At 43.8% G+C, this 14915-nt stretch overlaps 2 protein-coding genes across 7 annotated transcripts in view; one reads left to right on the top strand and one right to left on the bottom strand.

Moving 5' to 3' along the window:
• ABCA4 (ATP binding cassette subfamily A member 4) overlaps positions 1 to 2667 on the top strand; it is a 116389-nt gene extending 113722 nt beyond the window's left edge. The window contains exons 49-50 of the mRNA XM_048862192.2: positions 232 to 481; positions 1470 to 2667. Coding sequence (XP_048718149.2) covers positions 232 to 481; positions 1470 to 1580 — 361 coding nt within the window. The 3' untranslated portion in view covers positions 1581 to 2667. The remainder of the gene's footprint in view (positions 1 to 231; positions 482 to 1469) is intronic.
• A 230-nt stretch (positions 2668 to 2897) lies between these two features.
• Positions 2898 to 14915, bottom strand: part of LOC125641778 (very-long-chain enoyl-CoA reductase) — a 49010-nt gene continuing 36992 nt past the window's right edge. For 5 of the 6 annotated variants that reach the window (XM_048862188.2, XM_075131616.1, XM_075131614.1 and 2 more), the window contains 6 exons: positions 7624 to 7696; positions 7488 to 7531; positions 6022 to 6079; positions 5090 to 5178; positions 4307 to 4352; positions 2898 to 4200 (listed from right to left, as the gene is read on the bottom strand). In XM_048862188.2, coding sequence (XP_048718145.1) covers positions 4073 to 4200; positions 4307 to 4352; positions 5090 to 5178; positions 6022 to 6079; positions 7488 to 7531; positions 7624 to 7696 — 438 coding nt within the window. In that variant the 3' untranslated portion in view covers positions 2898 to 4072. The remainder of the gene's footprint in view (positions 4201 to 4306; positions 4353 to 5089; positions 5179 to 6021; positions 6080 to 7487; positions 7532 to 7623; positions 7697 to 14915) is intronic. The other variant, XM_048862189.2, reaches the window with a different exon arrangement.

Genomic DNA, 14915 nt, shown 5'->3' on the forward strand with positions numbered 1-14915 from the left:
GCGCAGCTCAGTAGGATGCCGATGCCTTTCCCAGGCATGTCCCACTCAGCCCAACTCCCATCCTGGCAGAAATCTGGGGGGAGGGGGGGCACATGACCCTGCGTGGCCTCCACCCCCACACGTTGCCTCTGCATTTCTGAGTGTATAGCTAACTGCTGAGAGCTGATTTCCCCCAATTGAATAGTAAAACCATGTCTTCATAAAACAACCAAACCCATGTGTGTTTCTCAGATTTGGAGACGGATATATTGTCACCATGAAAATTAAAGCACCTAAACCAGGGCTGTGTCCAGATCCAAGCCCAGCTGAGCATTTCATACAAGTCAACTTCCCAGGCAGTTTACAAAGAGAGAAACACTGTAACATGCTGCAGTACCAGATTTGCTCCTCCTCACTGGCCAGGATCTTTCGGTTACTTCTCTCCAACAAAGAAAACCTGAACATTGAAGAATATTCAGTCTCTCAAACGACTTTGGATCAGGTGAGTAAGAAAGCAGTAAAGTCACCCATGAGAAGATCTGGCTGGCAAGGGAGAGGAATCTGGAATAGGGATCTGGAAAAACCCAGAATAAGTTAGGGTCTAGATCTGTCTTGACTGTCTGTTAAACCAACTTTTGAAGGGCTTTACCTTATACCCCTAACTCAGACAAAACGCTCAGTGCCCTCAGGTAAAAGTGCAGGATCAGACCTGTGCATACCCTGATGCCCTGTAAAGCTACAGTGACAACTGATCCCAGGGGCAGGAGTGCACATGACATGTTCCGTTAGGATCCCCCTTGGATTCTCAGTACAGAAACAGGAGTGGTAGTGAGCAGATCAGACCAGATTCTGCTATTCAGAATGAGATTTGTTGAATTTGAAATAGCCAATTCGTTTTCTTCGATTTAGTTTTAATGAGATTTTGACTGCCTTGTGTCCAGAGGCCCTGCAGTACCCAATCAACTAATTGTGTACCTATCCCTCCTCCTCAGAAGCCACTGATTTCCATACAGGAGCATTTCCACACTAAAAGCAGCAACACGGGGCAGTCTGTTGGCAGCACACGCTGTCATTAGAGGGCATCACACCCAGCTGGCGGCCATGGGTCTGTGCAGATGACACCTGTTATGCAGCTGTCATGGGGGCTGCTAGCGGATATACTCCCCACACACCTATGACTGCTTGTGACCTCCGCACAGTGCCTCTAGGATACTACATCTTCTCCCTTGCCCACCAGTGTGGTGCATGTTCTATGAGCCTTGCCCCCTACCTCAGCTGACATAAAAAGTGGATTTGTACATGTATTCAGCACAGGATAAAGAAAAATGTGTGAACTCCGCTGATGGGCAGTTTTCATTTCTACACATACCTCTGGGTTCTGCTTCACACTTCTTGCCTACAGAGAATCTGATGTGATGCAAGTGGCAATAGTAGTTCAACTGCCTGGCCTCTGGAGAGGCTGGTTATATTGATCTATTCTCCTCTTGTAGGTATTTGTGAACTTTGCTAAGCAACAGATGGAGGATGAAGAAATTCCTTTACACCCTCGTGCTGCTGGAGCCAGTCGGGAGGTGAAGGTGTCCCCAGCTTTTCCTCAATAGGCAGCTGCATAGAACTCCCCTGCAGCTGCTAACACTGAGAGCTTGTTAGCTCACAGATGTGCCATATCACAGCTGTATGGAGAGTGAAGAAACTGCTCAGGGCAGTTTTCAAATAAAGCTTTGTACCTTTCCAAGTACTGTGTTCACAACTAACTAGCAACAAAAAACTTCTTCTGCCTTGGCTGGAGAGAGACAGGAGGTACACACTGAAAGGGTCAAAGGAACGGAAGATGCTTGGTTTATAATAGAATCCTCCTGTCACACAGGATCATTATATGCTGCAAAGAGAGACAACTCTTTCTTCCTTACTGACATAAGAAAGCATTAAAGACAGTTTTTCTATGCTGGACCTTTAAGATGGTGGTAGTTTCTTTTTAAAAAAACCTTCCAAATTAAATTGCTACCAGAAATGGGCACCCACCTTCTTAAAATGCCAAGGACTGTGTTGGGCCACGACATAAGACTCCTGCTTAGAGGTTGCCTCATTGTAATGTCAAGCAATGCCATTAGAGCACCGGAGAATCCACCCAAACCTCTCACCCAAGCAGAACCCTTTTATATTTGAAAAAGCTTGGTGACTTTTGATAATGAAAGTAAATACACAGCCCTTCATTTCCTGGTTGCAGGAACGGAGGTGAAACTACCAAAAATTTTTTTGGTTTTGGTTTTTTTTAAAGTCTGTGTGCAATATTCAGTATTTCTGATCTGGCCCAAAGTAGGAAGTAGGCAATCTCTTGGTGGTCTAGGCTGACATCCAGGGCCTGATCCTGTCGCCAGATGAAGTTAAATTTTCCCTCTGTGCAGAGCCCTCAGGGCTCAAGCTGGGATGTAAGCATTGCCCAGGCCTTCTGCTGGCCATCTGTAGACAGGGGAATTTCAGCCTACATGCAGTCCCCTTTGAAGTCAATGAGAAGTGAGGCAATTGTGGCAGACAGGACCCCAGCATTTTTGGAGGATTATATGACTGAACCATCAAACATTTTGAAGTTCACTCCTGACACTAGTTTTGCCTCTAGCTCTCTTTCTGTTTCCCAGTCAAACTACCATAGAATAGCAGAATGAAAAATCATTCATAATGATTTATTGCTTTGATTACTCACAGCACTAATCATTACATGCTTCTAAGCCATTCATCCAGTGGTAGAATTTGCTGTGTAATAATGAACTCCAGGGATTTTGTTGGTTTGTTTTTTATCCAGTGGATGTAACTTTTTATTTGATACAAGACCATTTTGCTTTATATATAAACTATGAAACTTCTGCAACCATCTATAATACTTCATCTTTTGTTGCCATAATTATTGACAGAGTTCAAAATGTAGGCTTGAATTTATTGCATATTTTATCTTTACAAATCGTTGCAAAAATCTTTCTATAAGTCATTTCTAGGTAAATAAATCATCATGAAAAAACACTGTTCTCTTTGTAGATACATTCTAAAATAGGTAGTTAAAAAAATCATTACGACAGGATTTGCAGTAGTTTCTTGAATAGATTTATAGAAAACCTTCCAAGTTAAACTGAACACCTTGTGGAAAACAAAATATAGAAAGTTCACTATGTAACCGATTCCTTCTCCCTGCTTTACAAACAGGGACAGAACTATCATTTTGAGGACTGTAGGCCAGTGCATTTGTTTACAAAGTACATTAAAAACTCTTCAGAGAACACTAACATAAAACCTCTAGGTAAAAGTTCTTTTTGGTATCGTAATGACTTGTTTTATGAAAACAGGCCAAATATCACAGCTACTGAAGATACTACATCTTCAAAATCCAGTCTACTAGCTGGTGAGCAATTTATTGATAAAGGAGTTTTCCTAACAGGGGATGTTCTATTCATAATGACTTGTGATTTAAGGTTTTGACTTGTCAAAGTGTGTGGTCGGGCTAACTCGGGCATCTGAGCTATTGTTCACCTCTTTATTCCGAGTACTCCTATTTCCCTCCTTTGTAACTTCATTTCCCCATGAAGCAACTGTCCCCATAGCACTTTCTCTCCAGCAAGGGAAGGCAGCACACACATCTACCTCTGGATCAGCTGACCTGATGATGACTCCAGAAATCGATGGTGGGTCTCCTTTCCAACGTAGTCAATCAGCATTTCTGTGGAATGCTGTTCCACAAGTTGGAGCTTACTGGTGGCAAGGCTTCGTTGTGATCCACAAAACCAACCAGGCCAGTACAGGAAGCTACAACTGTCAGTCATTGAAAGGATCTAGGCCAATAGCGAACCTTAAAGGCCCTTGGCTGCCAATGACGCAATAAAGTCATGGCAACCAATATGACTTTCTGAAAATTTAGAATATTCGGGAGATGTAGCTTCCAATTGTATAGAATTTCCCACAGCAATGGAGATACCATGCAGCAGAACCACCCTGGTTTAGTTATCTAAATGAATTCTCTCATTTGCCAGCAGGCCTCTCAATAAAAAGAGCCCATCAGCTTTGTCCTCCTGTAGTTCCCCTCAGGTATTCAAGCAGTTCTTTCTTCTCACAGAAAGAAAGGAATAATTGGCATCCTAAGACTTGGATAATCCTTGAATTCTCGTACGTAGGTGTAGTGTTTATCCTTTGCCCAAACTGTCATCTGAATGAAGCAAAGAAATGTGAACAATCCCACTACAAAAAGATATATAAAAAAAGAAATGACATCAATGCTAGTGAAACAGCATTCTCTTGTCCTGAGAACAAATCATCTAGTTGGGAGAAAGAAAACCTTACTCACCCGGGACGCACTGAGTCATGATGGTGAAGCTGATCCATGCCCCCACCTGTTATGGCCAAGGAAATTAAAAATATTTCTGATGATAGCATTCACATTTATACCTCTATTATCAAAACATCCCTCCCTAATGTAAGTAAACAATACATCCATGGTTACCGAAAGCTATTTCTGGTACCAATTATTTTTCACAAAGTCAGTAGCATCCTGTTAATTCCAGACAAAAGCTCCCCATTTTTCATCATGGTTATTCTGTGTGTGTGTGTGTGTTGTTTTGGACTTAAGTTTCCTCTCTCCCTTGTCTCCACCTATTTTGTGTTTGTTCCTAAATTAGTGCTTAAAATGTGACATTCTGCAGCTCTGGAGGCAAACGTTCTCATTTACACCAATGAAACTCCCTGAAATCAAGATTTTGTATAAATCCTACTTCAGTGGGGCTGCGTGCATTGAAGACACAGAGCCTGACACTCACCACTGTGCCCAGGACCTGTACAAGGTCTCTGCACCACTCACATCCTATTTAGATCTTAATTTTGAGAGACTGCAGCATGCATTGGCTTCATGCAGTCTTTCTGCACAGAAGTAAATTTCACATAAAAGGTACTTTAGGATGTCTGTCATGGGTTAACTCTTTGAAAGATTGAACTTAGAGTTTGGCAATATGAAGTGGGCTTGCATATTTTTGATTTTAAGTTTCTTATATGTTTATTTTAATAATATAGTATAAATTGAGATGTAACCTAAAAAACTTAAATCTTAGTGTGGTTTACTGAGGAAAATACATACCTCATATGTATAGTTAGGACAGGATACAAAGAAAAACAGCCATGTGAAAGGATTCTTTGTTGGATAAGGGATCTTACGGATCTTGGATCCTACAGATTAAAAGAACCACAAAAGATAAACCACAGAATACTGACACTCCTATGTACCATGTAGTTTGCTATAAAGACAATCCAAATCTGCCTACTGAAGAGATGGGCAAGATAGACTTGGGAAAATAAGGACTCCACTGAGCCCAGAGGAAGGCTTAGGGTGCCTGTGGGGAAGTGCTATAGGATCATTAAAGATTGCACACAGTATTTGGCAGTACCATCCCTAGAAGCATCCTTGGGAAAGATCATTGGCAATGCTGACTGGCCAGCACTAAGTCATTCCCATAGGAAGTGTCTGCACCATTTCCTAGACCTCAGAAATGAACGGTATTTCTACAGATTACATTATATCAAAATTGTGGATGCAGTTAGCAAATATTATGAGCCAAAGTCTACGCAGCCCTTCCACAAAGAGGGGGCAAAGCACAAGGGAGCCACTGCCCTTAACTTCCAAGCACACACACAGCTTGTGCCCTGGGCAGAAGCCAGGCATATTAGTGGACCCTGCACTCTCCACAGAACAGCTCCTGCTAGCATCCCCTGAAGAACTAGCCAACCCAAATATCATGCCCACATCCCACTTTGAACCACCAGTGCAGCTTACACAGGCTCATGCACTAATGGCACAAATCTGGCCCTAAGTGCTTTTGTTACATACCCAAACTTCCTTTAGGGTCCAATCCTATGAGGTGCTGAGTACCCTCAACTCCCACTGAGGCCAGCTGAGGGTGATTAGCCCCTCACAGGAGGCTCTCTGCACCTTGCAGGATCAGGCCAATCATCAGTGTAGGTCACTGCAGAAGAGCTAACTTAACTGCACAAAGGTAGGGAACAAACTTTTACCATCTCTTCTCAGGTCACTGAGTGCAACGTGGATAGAGAAATTTCCAGCTTCACATATCTGCAAGAAGCAGCATACAATAAAGGAAAATGCTTTCCTTCCACTTATTCCTCTTCCCAGTGCCAGTTCCTAGATAAATATTTTTAAAGGGCCCCAACCCCCATTGAAAAACAGCCTAAATAACACAGGATTAAAAGTGTGTTTAGATCTTAATTAAGCTCAAAACAAGATTTTGGACTGATGGTAAGGAGACATCTGTTCTATTCATCTTTCCATACACAAGAGTCCATATTACACTCTGCTTTGCACCTGTCAGATTGCCAACTAGCAAGTGTTGACCAAGTCCCAAGAAGGTACAATGCACTCCAGCTATTTTCCCAGCCAAACCCTAACACAATAACCCCTGAATAAAGTGGATTCCAGCGTGTGTTTTCTTTACCTTTTGACTGAGCTGATTTGTTTAAAAAAAATTAATTGGGCAGTTTGGATTTCTCAAAAATCCCAAGGCATATTTGTGCAGCTGCATAAATACTGATATGCTGGTCCATAACGACTTCTACTCCTTATGGCAAGGACTTGATGTGATTCACAAAGTTCCATTAACCAATTTTCCCACCTGCTTTTAGGCAATGCTTTCCACCACTAGTTAGGTGGAAAATAGATTGAAATGGTCTGTATATATGATTATGGCCAGAGTAGAACAGAGAACTGGTAATCAGGGCTCCTGAGTTTTATTCCCAGCTTTGCACTTGTGCTGTCTGACCTTGGGAAAGTCACTTTAACCTATGTGGCACAAATTATCCACCATTATCTAACTCTAATAAAATTTCACATTTGAAAAGTGCTATGAGATCCTCCAATCATTGACACTATAGTAATTCTTTTTCTTCTCAATGCAGAGACAGGTTACATCTGCACTAGAGAGAATGGATACTTCCTACGAGAAGCAATGTTAGTATAACAAGGAAATAAAATAGTCCTGGAGAGGTAAGTGAAAGGACACTTTCAGGATTCTATTTCCAGAGGAATTCTGTCAGAATATATGGAAAGCCAGCAAGATGAAACCCTTGCCCTGAATATTAACACTTTCATAATTCTGTAGTAGGCCAGCTGTCGGCTACTTATGACCTACTTGATATTCTCAACCCTTGATAAACTCTGGTAATACCAGGATCACTGTGATGAATGTGGCTGAGTGTGCATCTCCACACACAAATTCTTACCTAATTTCTGCAGATTAAACGGACCAATTTTGAAATTCTTACTCAGCCAAAACTTTCCCTGAAGTCCAGGTTCTGGTCAAAATGGACAGCTTTGTCTCTATCTTAAGCTGATCAGTCTTAGTTCTATGTCCTGAGCTTTCCAGTAATAAATCTTTGACAGTCTCCCCACCCCACCCCACCCCGAGACTAATAAATCATAAAGGAGAGTCTTTAATAATAATTTATAAAAAAAGCAAAAGTCCTACCAGAAACATGATCACAGCAAAATTTATCTGTTTTTGTCCATAGGCTAGAAAACAAAATGTTTAAAAGTGGATAATTAGCACTCAAATATACCCAGGTAAAGGTTCAAATTATTCTGAGGGCCATTTTGCTACTTACAAGGAGGTGTATAAAGAGGATGATTGATGTAATAAGCAAGCCAAGCTGCAAATCCCCAGTAATAGAAGCAGTTCTGAAAAATAAGTAATTTTTTTTTATAATAAAGGTATCAACTGTCCTGTGTGTGAAGGGAAAACAGTAGCATTATCTAGACTAGTGATTACCAAAAGAAATAGTGATAATGATCACTTGGGGGCAAATTGCAAGTTGCAGATAATGCAACAAAAATGACAACATACCAAGTTTGGTGGAGTGGAAGGGAAAGAACAGGAAAAGACAACAGTAAATAAGCAGGAAGTATTGCTCTTGGAGTGAGATTTTTTTGCCCTTCAGTGCAAAGAGAGCGTACAGACTGTTTGGTCTAGAAATTGCGTTTGAAAATGTGGCCCAAAGAGTTGAAGCTAAAGGAGCGTTTTATCTGGGAAGCCATTCTGTTTCACTGCGCACAGATCAGAGACGAGGAGCCATAAAGACCAAGTGCTAGGGGAGACAGGACTTGTTTTGCCACATATAGAAACATCATGGGTTTTAAATGGTGAACTATGACCAACTTCCCTCCCAGCCTCTTCCTTTCCCTTCCCATACAAGCATGCTTTAATCCTCCCTATCTTAAACACCTACCTTATGTCTTCCTCAAACTATAGCCCAATCTCTCTCCTCCCCTTCATCTCCAAATGCACTGAATGTGGTGTCTGCAGCCACTTGCTGAATTTCTTGCTTTTAATTCTGTTCTTGACCTTCTCCAATCCAGCTACCACCTTCTATGCTCCACTGAAACTGTTCTCACTAGATTCTCTAATGATCTGTTACTGGCCAAATTTCAGGGCCTACACTCTAGCATCATCATCCTTGGCTTCTTGGAAGCTTTTGCAATGTCAGCTTCTCCCTACTTGAAATTTTGTCCTGTGTTAGTTTCCATGGCTCTGTTCTTTCATGGTCTTCTCCTCCTACCTCTCGGATTGCTCTTTCAGTGTCTTCTTTGCCAAGCTCCTCTTCCCCTTCCAAGGACGTCTATCCTTGGCCCTCTCCTCTGCTACTTCTATATTCTAGCTCTTGGTGCTCTCCTCTGCAAGGAAGGTGTTAACTACCATCTTGAGGCTGATGACTCATAAATCTACCTCTCTATGGATGCACCCTCCCCCTTCACTAAATCTAGTATCTCAGCCTGTCTTTCTGACATTTTTGTCCAATCATCACCTTAAACTCAACATGGCCAAAACTGAGCTCATCATCTTCCTTCCCTCTCTCTTCCCCTATAACCTGGGTGTCACCTCTGACTCGACTCTCTCGCAGGATGCACATATTCAGGACATTTCTAAATCCTTCCACTTTTTCTTACACACTCCTAAATCCAGCCTTTGCTCCCTGTCCACAGCCAAAACTCATCCACGCCCTCATCGCTTCACGTCTTGACTACCACAAGCTCCTCTTTTCTGGCTTTGACCACTGCAGCCTTACTCCCAAGTTTATTTTAAAATTCAGAGTTGCGGTTGTTAAGACCATCTTGGCTCTACATCCTTCGTCTAAACCCAATCATAAAAGTAGACTATAATACATACATAATTGTATTCCCATTTCCTAACCTTTAGCAGTTTGTGTCTTTAGACTGTAAGCCCCTCTGGGCAGGGCTTGTATCTTTTCTGTGTTTGTACCAAGTCCAGGACAATGGGGTCCTAATCCTCATAGGGGCTTTTGGGAGTTACCATAATAAAAATATTTACAAATGATACAATATAAAACATATGGGAACACAGCCAAGCTGAAGCCATGTAAACAATTCTGTTTATCTTTTATAAAAATGTAGTAACTAAATTTGGAACTAAGTTCCAAATTTACAATAGTAGAACTCAAAGGTGAACGTCCATGTTCTATTCTAAATTGAGCATTCATAGTTCAGAATATAGGCACCAACATTTTACTGAAGGTCAATAAATTACAGATAAAGCGTGAGCTTGGCTGACATTTTTTTTCTTCCCAGAGTTGTCCTAGAGGCATGGAAGGTATTACTTTCAAATTAGAGTCTTTGATTGCATATGTGATATAGTGGGTTAGTGCATGTTACTGTCTTCCTGAAGTGACTGGCTCCATCAAGGATAGGAGGAACCTGTCACTATATAACAGCTAGAGTTATTCCTTTTAGCTAAAGTGGCAAGAGATTGTGCTGTTCTCTGAAATTTCCAAATTCAATCCCCACTGCCAGCAATGATGTCTGTATATATGCAGTCCTGGCTCCATCCACATAGCTCTAGCTTTATTTAATTAGAAAATCATGGTTTTAAATTTTGACACCAGGAAAATAATGATTTAAATCAAAAGGAAATATGTTTTAGGATATTCAAAATCCAGGGGCCAAATTCTCCACTGGCATAAGACCACTGAAGCTGATGGAGTTATACCACAGGAGAATCTGGTTCCTAGTTTTGTTTATTTCTAGAGATTTCACAAAATCAAACACCAATGAGTTTTACTATTGGCCTGTTACACTTTCCACTTAAGTCAACAGGGGTATGTACATACAATCTGCTGAGTCAACTAAAAACCCCAAAGTGTTTTCACTAATTAGCACAATGGCTTAAAAAATGACTTCCCAAATAGACTGTATGTTTAATGTTTTTAATCGTATAGAACAGCAATAAAAAATTAAAATCAATAAAAACATGAAAAATGAACATTTTAAAAATGCAAAATTCTACCCTCATGCAACATGAAGCCTGATTCTGAATGGTAATGAATGATATTTTCCCCTTGGCATTAACTGTTGTTATTTTATACAATTTAACCTTAAGAGTTCCAGATTTAAGGAATTATGCCACCATTCTGAAAATCTAGCCATTCAGTCCAGAATTGATGCAAATTAAGCCCTGGTCTACACTAGGACTTTAGGTCGAATTTAGCAGCGTTAAATCGATTTAAACCTGCACCCGTCCACACAATGAAGCCCTTTATTTCGACTTAAAGGGCTCTTAAAATCGATTTCCTTACTCCACCCCTGACAAGTGGATTAGCGCTTAAATCGACGTTGCCGGCTCGAATTTGGGGTACTGTGGACACAATTCGATGGTATTGGCCTCCGGGAGCTATCCCAGAGTGCTCCATTATGACCACTCTGGACAGCACTCTCAGATGCCCGATTGTTTGCCGTTGCTCTGACGCCGGGAGGGGCGACTGAGGACACGGCTTACAGGGTTGGCTTCAGGGAGCTAAAATCAACAAAGGGGGTGGCTTTACATCAAGGAGTATTTCAGGCAGGACTTCACGGAGGGTTCCAATAAGAAATGGTGCACCTAAGTTATTGTCCTTATTGGAACAAGAAGGTTAGCCTGGCCTCTGATTGATACATGGCTAGATTTACCTCGCTGCACCTTCTCTGTGAGTGACTGCAGTGTGACCTAGAAGAATGAGTCCCCTAGACAGGGGAAGGGGGGAAGCAAATGAGTACAAAATAAATCTGGTCTATTTCTTGTTTTGATCCACTCCATCTATCTTTTACATCTTTGGCTGGCAGCAGACGGTGCAGAAGGACTGCATGCCATCCACATCTCATGGCTGCTCGGCAGAAGATGGTACAGTATGACTGCTAGCAGTCCGTATCGCCTGCCCGCTCACCATAAGACGGTTCAATAGGACTGACTGCAGGACTAAAGAGAATGACCTGGTCAAGTCACTCCAAATTTAGTCCCTGCGCCCATGTCTGCCCAGGCGCTCCCAGCCGACGTGGCCAGGAGCACCTCGGACATGACGATGACGGCTACCAGTCGTACTGTACCGTCTGCTGCCACAAGGCAAGGGGTTGCTGCTACTGTGTAGCAATGCCGTACCGCGTCTGCCAGCACCCAGGAGACATAGGGTGACGGTTACCTGAGCGGGCTCCATGCTTGCCGTGGTATGGCGTCTGCACAGGTAACTCAGGAAAAAAGGCGCGAAATGATTGTCTGCCCTTGCTTTCACGGAGGGAGGGAGGGAACGGGGGCCTGACGATATGTACCCAGAACCACCCGCGACAATGTTTTAGCCCCATCAGGCATTGGGATCTCAACCCAGAATTCCAATGGGCAGCGGAGACTGCGGGAACTGTGGGATAGCCACCCACAGTGCAACGCTCCGGAAGTCGACTCTAGCCTCGGTACTGTGGAAGCGCTCCGCCGAGTTAATGCACTTAGAGCATTTTCTGTGGGGACACACACACTCGAATATATAAAACCGATTTCTAAAAAACCGACTTCTATAAATTCGACCTTATTCCGTAGTGTAGACATACCCTTAATCTAAGCAGCAGTGAGGTGGAGGGGGATGGGTGGTAAGACTTATAGCTCTTTTTATATCCAAAATATAGATTTTCCAATTATTTGCAGTAGCCAAAACCTCCTCTAAGAAACTGTGGCTCACATTTTTACCTACTACCATTCCAAGATGTTCTCAGTTAGACTTGCTAGAACCAAAGGTAAACTCCTATGTTGTGGTGGTGGTGGCGGCATTCGAGAGACCCTGCCAGGAAACTGCTCTGAGCTGCTGGTTGAGAAGTTATCAGCAAAACTGAACCCAAGCTGCAAAGAAAAAGCAGAGGCTGATGTGTGGAGGAAGATCTATAGGAGAGGCCGTCCTGAGTTTAAGAAGAGAGAGAATCCTCCACAGGGACTGAGTGAGTAGACACAGCGGGTGGTTGTGGTGGAGATAAGACTTTGTGAAAAAGGGCAGGAGACTGGGGCCAGAGAAGAAAGGAAGAGCACAAGAATCAAGGTGCTCTCGCTATGGGGCAGTCAGTCAGTTAATGGAAAACACAGCTCGGCTGAGTCATGATTCCAAAGTAACCAGATTGTTATGGGTTTCAAATGCAGCAAATCTGCATAGTCTAAGCCCTGGTCTACACTAGGACTTTAGGTCGAATTTAGCAGCGTTAAATCGATTTAAACCTGCACCCGTCCACACAATGAAGCCCTTTATTTCGACTTAAAGGGCTCTTAAAATCGATTTCCTTCCTCCACCCCTGACAAGTGGATTAGCGCTTAAATCGACGTTGCCGGCTCGAATTTGGGGTACTGTGGACACAATTCGATGGTATTGGCCTCCGGGAGCTATCCCAGAGTGCTCCATTCTGACCGCTCTGGAGAGCGCTCTCAACTCAGATGCACTGGCCAGGTAGACAGGAAAAGAACCGCGAACTTTTGAATCTCATTTCCTGTTTGGCCAGCGTGGCAAGCTGCAGGTGACCATGCAGAGCTCATCAGCACAGGTGACCATGATGGAGTCCCAGAATCGCAAAAGAGCTCCAGCATGGACTGAACGGGAGGTACGGGATCTGATCGCTGTTTGGGGAGAGGAATCCGTGCTATCAGAACTCCGTTCCAGTTTTCGAAATGCCAAAACCTTTCTGAAAATCTCCCAGGGCATGAAGGACAGAGGCCATAACAGGGACCCGAAGCAGTGCCGCGTGAAACTGAAGGAGCTGAGGCAAGCCTACCAGAAAACCAGAGAGGCGAACAGCCGCTCCGGGTCAGAGCCCCAAACATGCCGCTTCTATGATGAGCTGCATGCCATTTTAGGGGGTTCAGCCACCACTACCCCAGCCGTGTTGTTTGACTCCTTCAATGGAGATGGAGGCAATACAGAAGTAGGTTTTGGGGACGAAGAAGATGATGAGGAGGAGGTTGTAGATAGCTCACAGCAAGCAAGCGGAGAAACCGGTTTTCCCGACAGCCAGGAACTATTTCTCACCCTAGACCTGGAGCCAGTACCCCCCGAACCCACCCAAGGCTGCCTCCTGGACTCAGCAGGCGGAGAAGGGACCTCTGGTGAGTGTACCTTTTAAAATGCTATACATGGTTTAAAAGCAAGCATGTGAAAGGATTACTTTGCCCTGGCATTTGCGGTTCTGCCTTTGCAAAAGGTTTCTGGGGAGGGCAGCCTTATTTCGTCCTTCATGGTAGGACACTTTACCACTCCAGGCCAGCAACACGTACTGGGGAATCACTGTAGAACAAAGCATTGCAGTGTATGTTTGCTGGCATTCAACCAAAATCCGTTCACGCGGTGGGAGGAGGCAAAATGCGACCTTGTAACGAAAGCACATGTGCTATGTATGTAATGTTAACAGCAAGGTTTACCCTGAAAGAGTGTAGCGACTGTTTTATAAAATGTGTCTTTTTAAATACCGCTGTCCCTTTTTTTTTCTCCACCAGCTGCATGTGTTTCAATGATCACAGGATCTTCTCCTTCCCAGAGGCTAGTGAAGCTTAGAAAGAAAAAAAAACGCACTCGCGATGAAATGTTCTCCGAGCTCATGCTGTCCTCCCACACTGACAGAGCACAGACGAATGCGTGGAGGCAAATAATGTCAGAGTGCAGGAAAGCACAAAATGACCGGGAGGAGAGGTGGCGGGCTGAAGAGAGTAAGTGGCGGGCTGAAGAGAGTAAGTGGCGGGCTGAAGACAGGGCTGAAGCTCAAAGGTGGCGGCAGCGTGATGAGAGGAGGCAGGATTCAATGCTGAGGCTGCTGCAGGACCAAACCAGTATGCTCCAGTGTATGGTTGAGCTGCAGCAAAGGCAGCTGGAGCACAGACTGCCACTGCAGCCCCTCTGTAACCAACCGCCCTCCTCCCCAAGTTCCATAGCCTCCACACCCAGACGCCCAAGAACGCGGTGGGGGGGCCTCCGGCCAACCAGCCACTCCACCACAGAGGATTGCCCAAAAAAAAGAAGGCTGTCATTCAATAAATTTTAAAGTTGTAAACTTTTAAAGTGCTGTGCTTAAAGTGCTGTGTGGCATTTTCCTTCCCTCCTCCACCACCCCTCCTGGGATACCTTGGTAGTCATCCCCCTATTTGTGTGATGAATGAATAACGAATGCATGACTGTGAAGCAGCAATGACTTTATTGGCTCTGCAAGCAATGATTAAAGGGAGGAGGGGAGGGTGGTTAGCTTACAGGGAAGTAGAGTGAACCAAGGGGTGGGGGGGTTCATCAAGGAGAAACAAACAGAACTTTCACACCGTAGCCTGGCCAGTCATGAAACTGTTTTTCAAAGCTTCTCTGATGCGTACCGCGCCCTCCTGTGCTCTTCTAACCGCCCTGGTGTCTGGCTGCGCGTAACCAGCAGCCAGGCGATTTGCCTCAACCTCCCACCCTGCCATAAACGTCTCCCCCTTACTCTCACAGATATTGTGGAGCACACAGCAAGCAGTAATAACAGTGGGAATATTGGTTTCGCTGAGGTCTAAGCGAGTCAGTAAACTGCGCCAGCGCGCCTTTAAACGTCCAAATGCACATTCTACCACCATTCTGCACTTGCTCAGCCT

Source organism: Caretta caretta, chromosome 8 (genome assembly GCF_965140235.1).
Source record: "Caretta caretta isolate rCarCar2 chromosome 8, rCarCar1.hap1, whole genome shotgun sequence".
Lineage (NCBI taxonomy): Eukaryota > Metazoa > Chordata > Testudines > Cheloniidae > Caretta > Caretta caretta.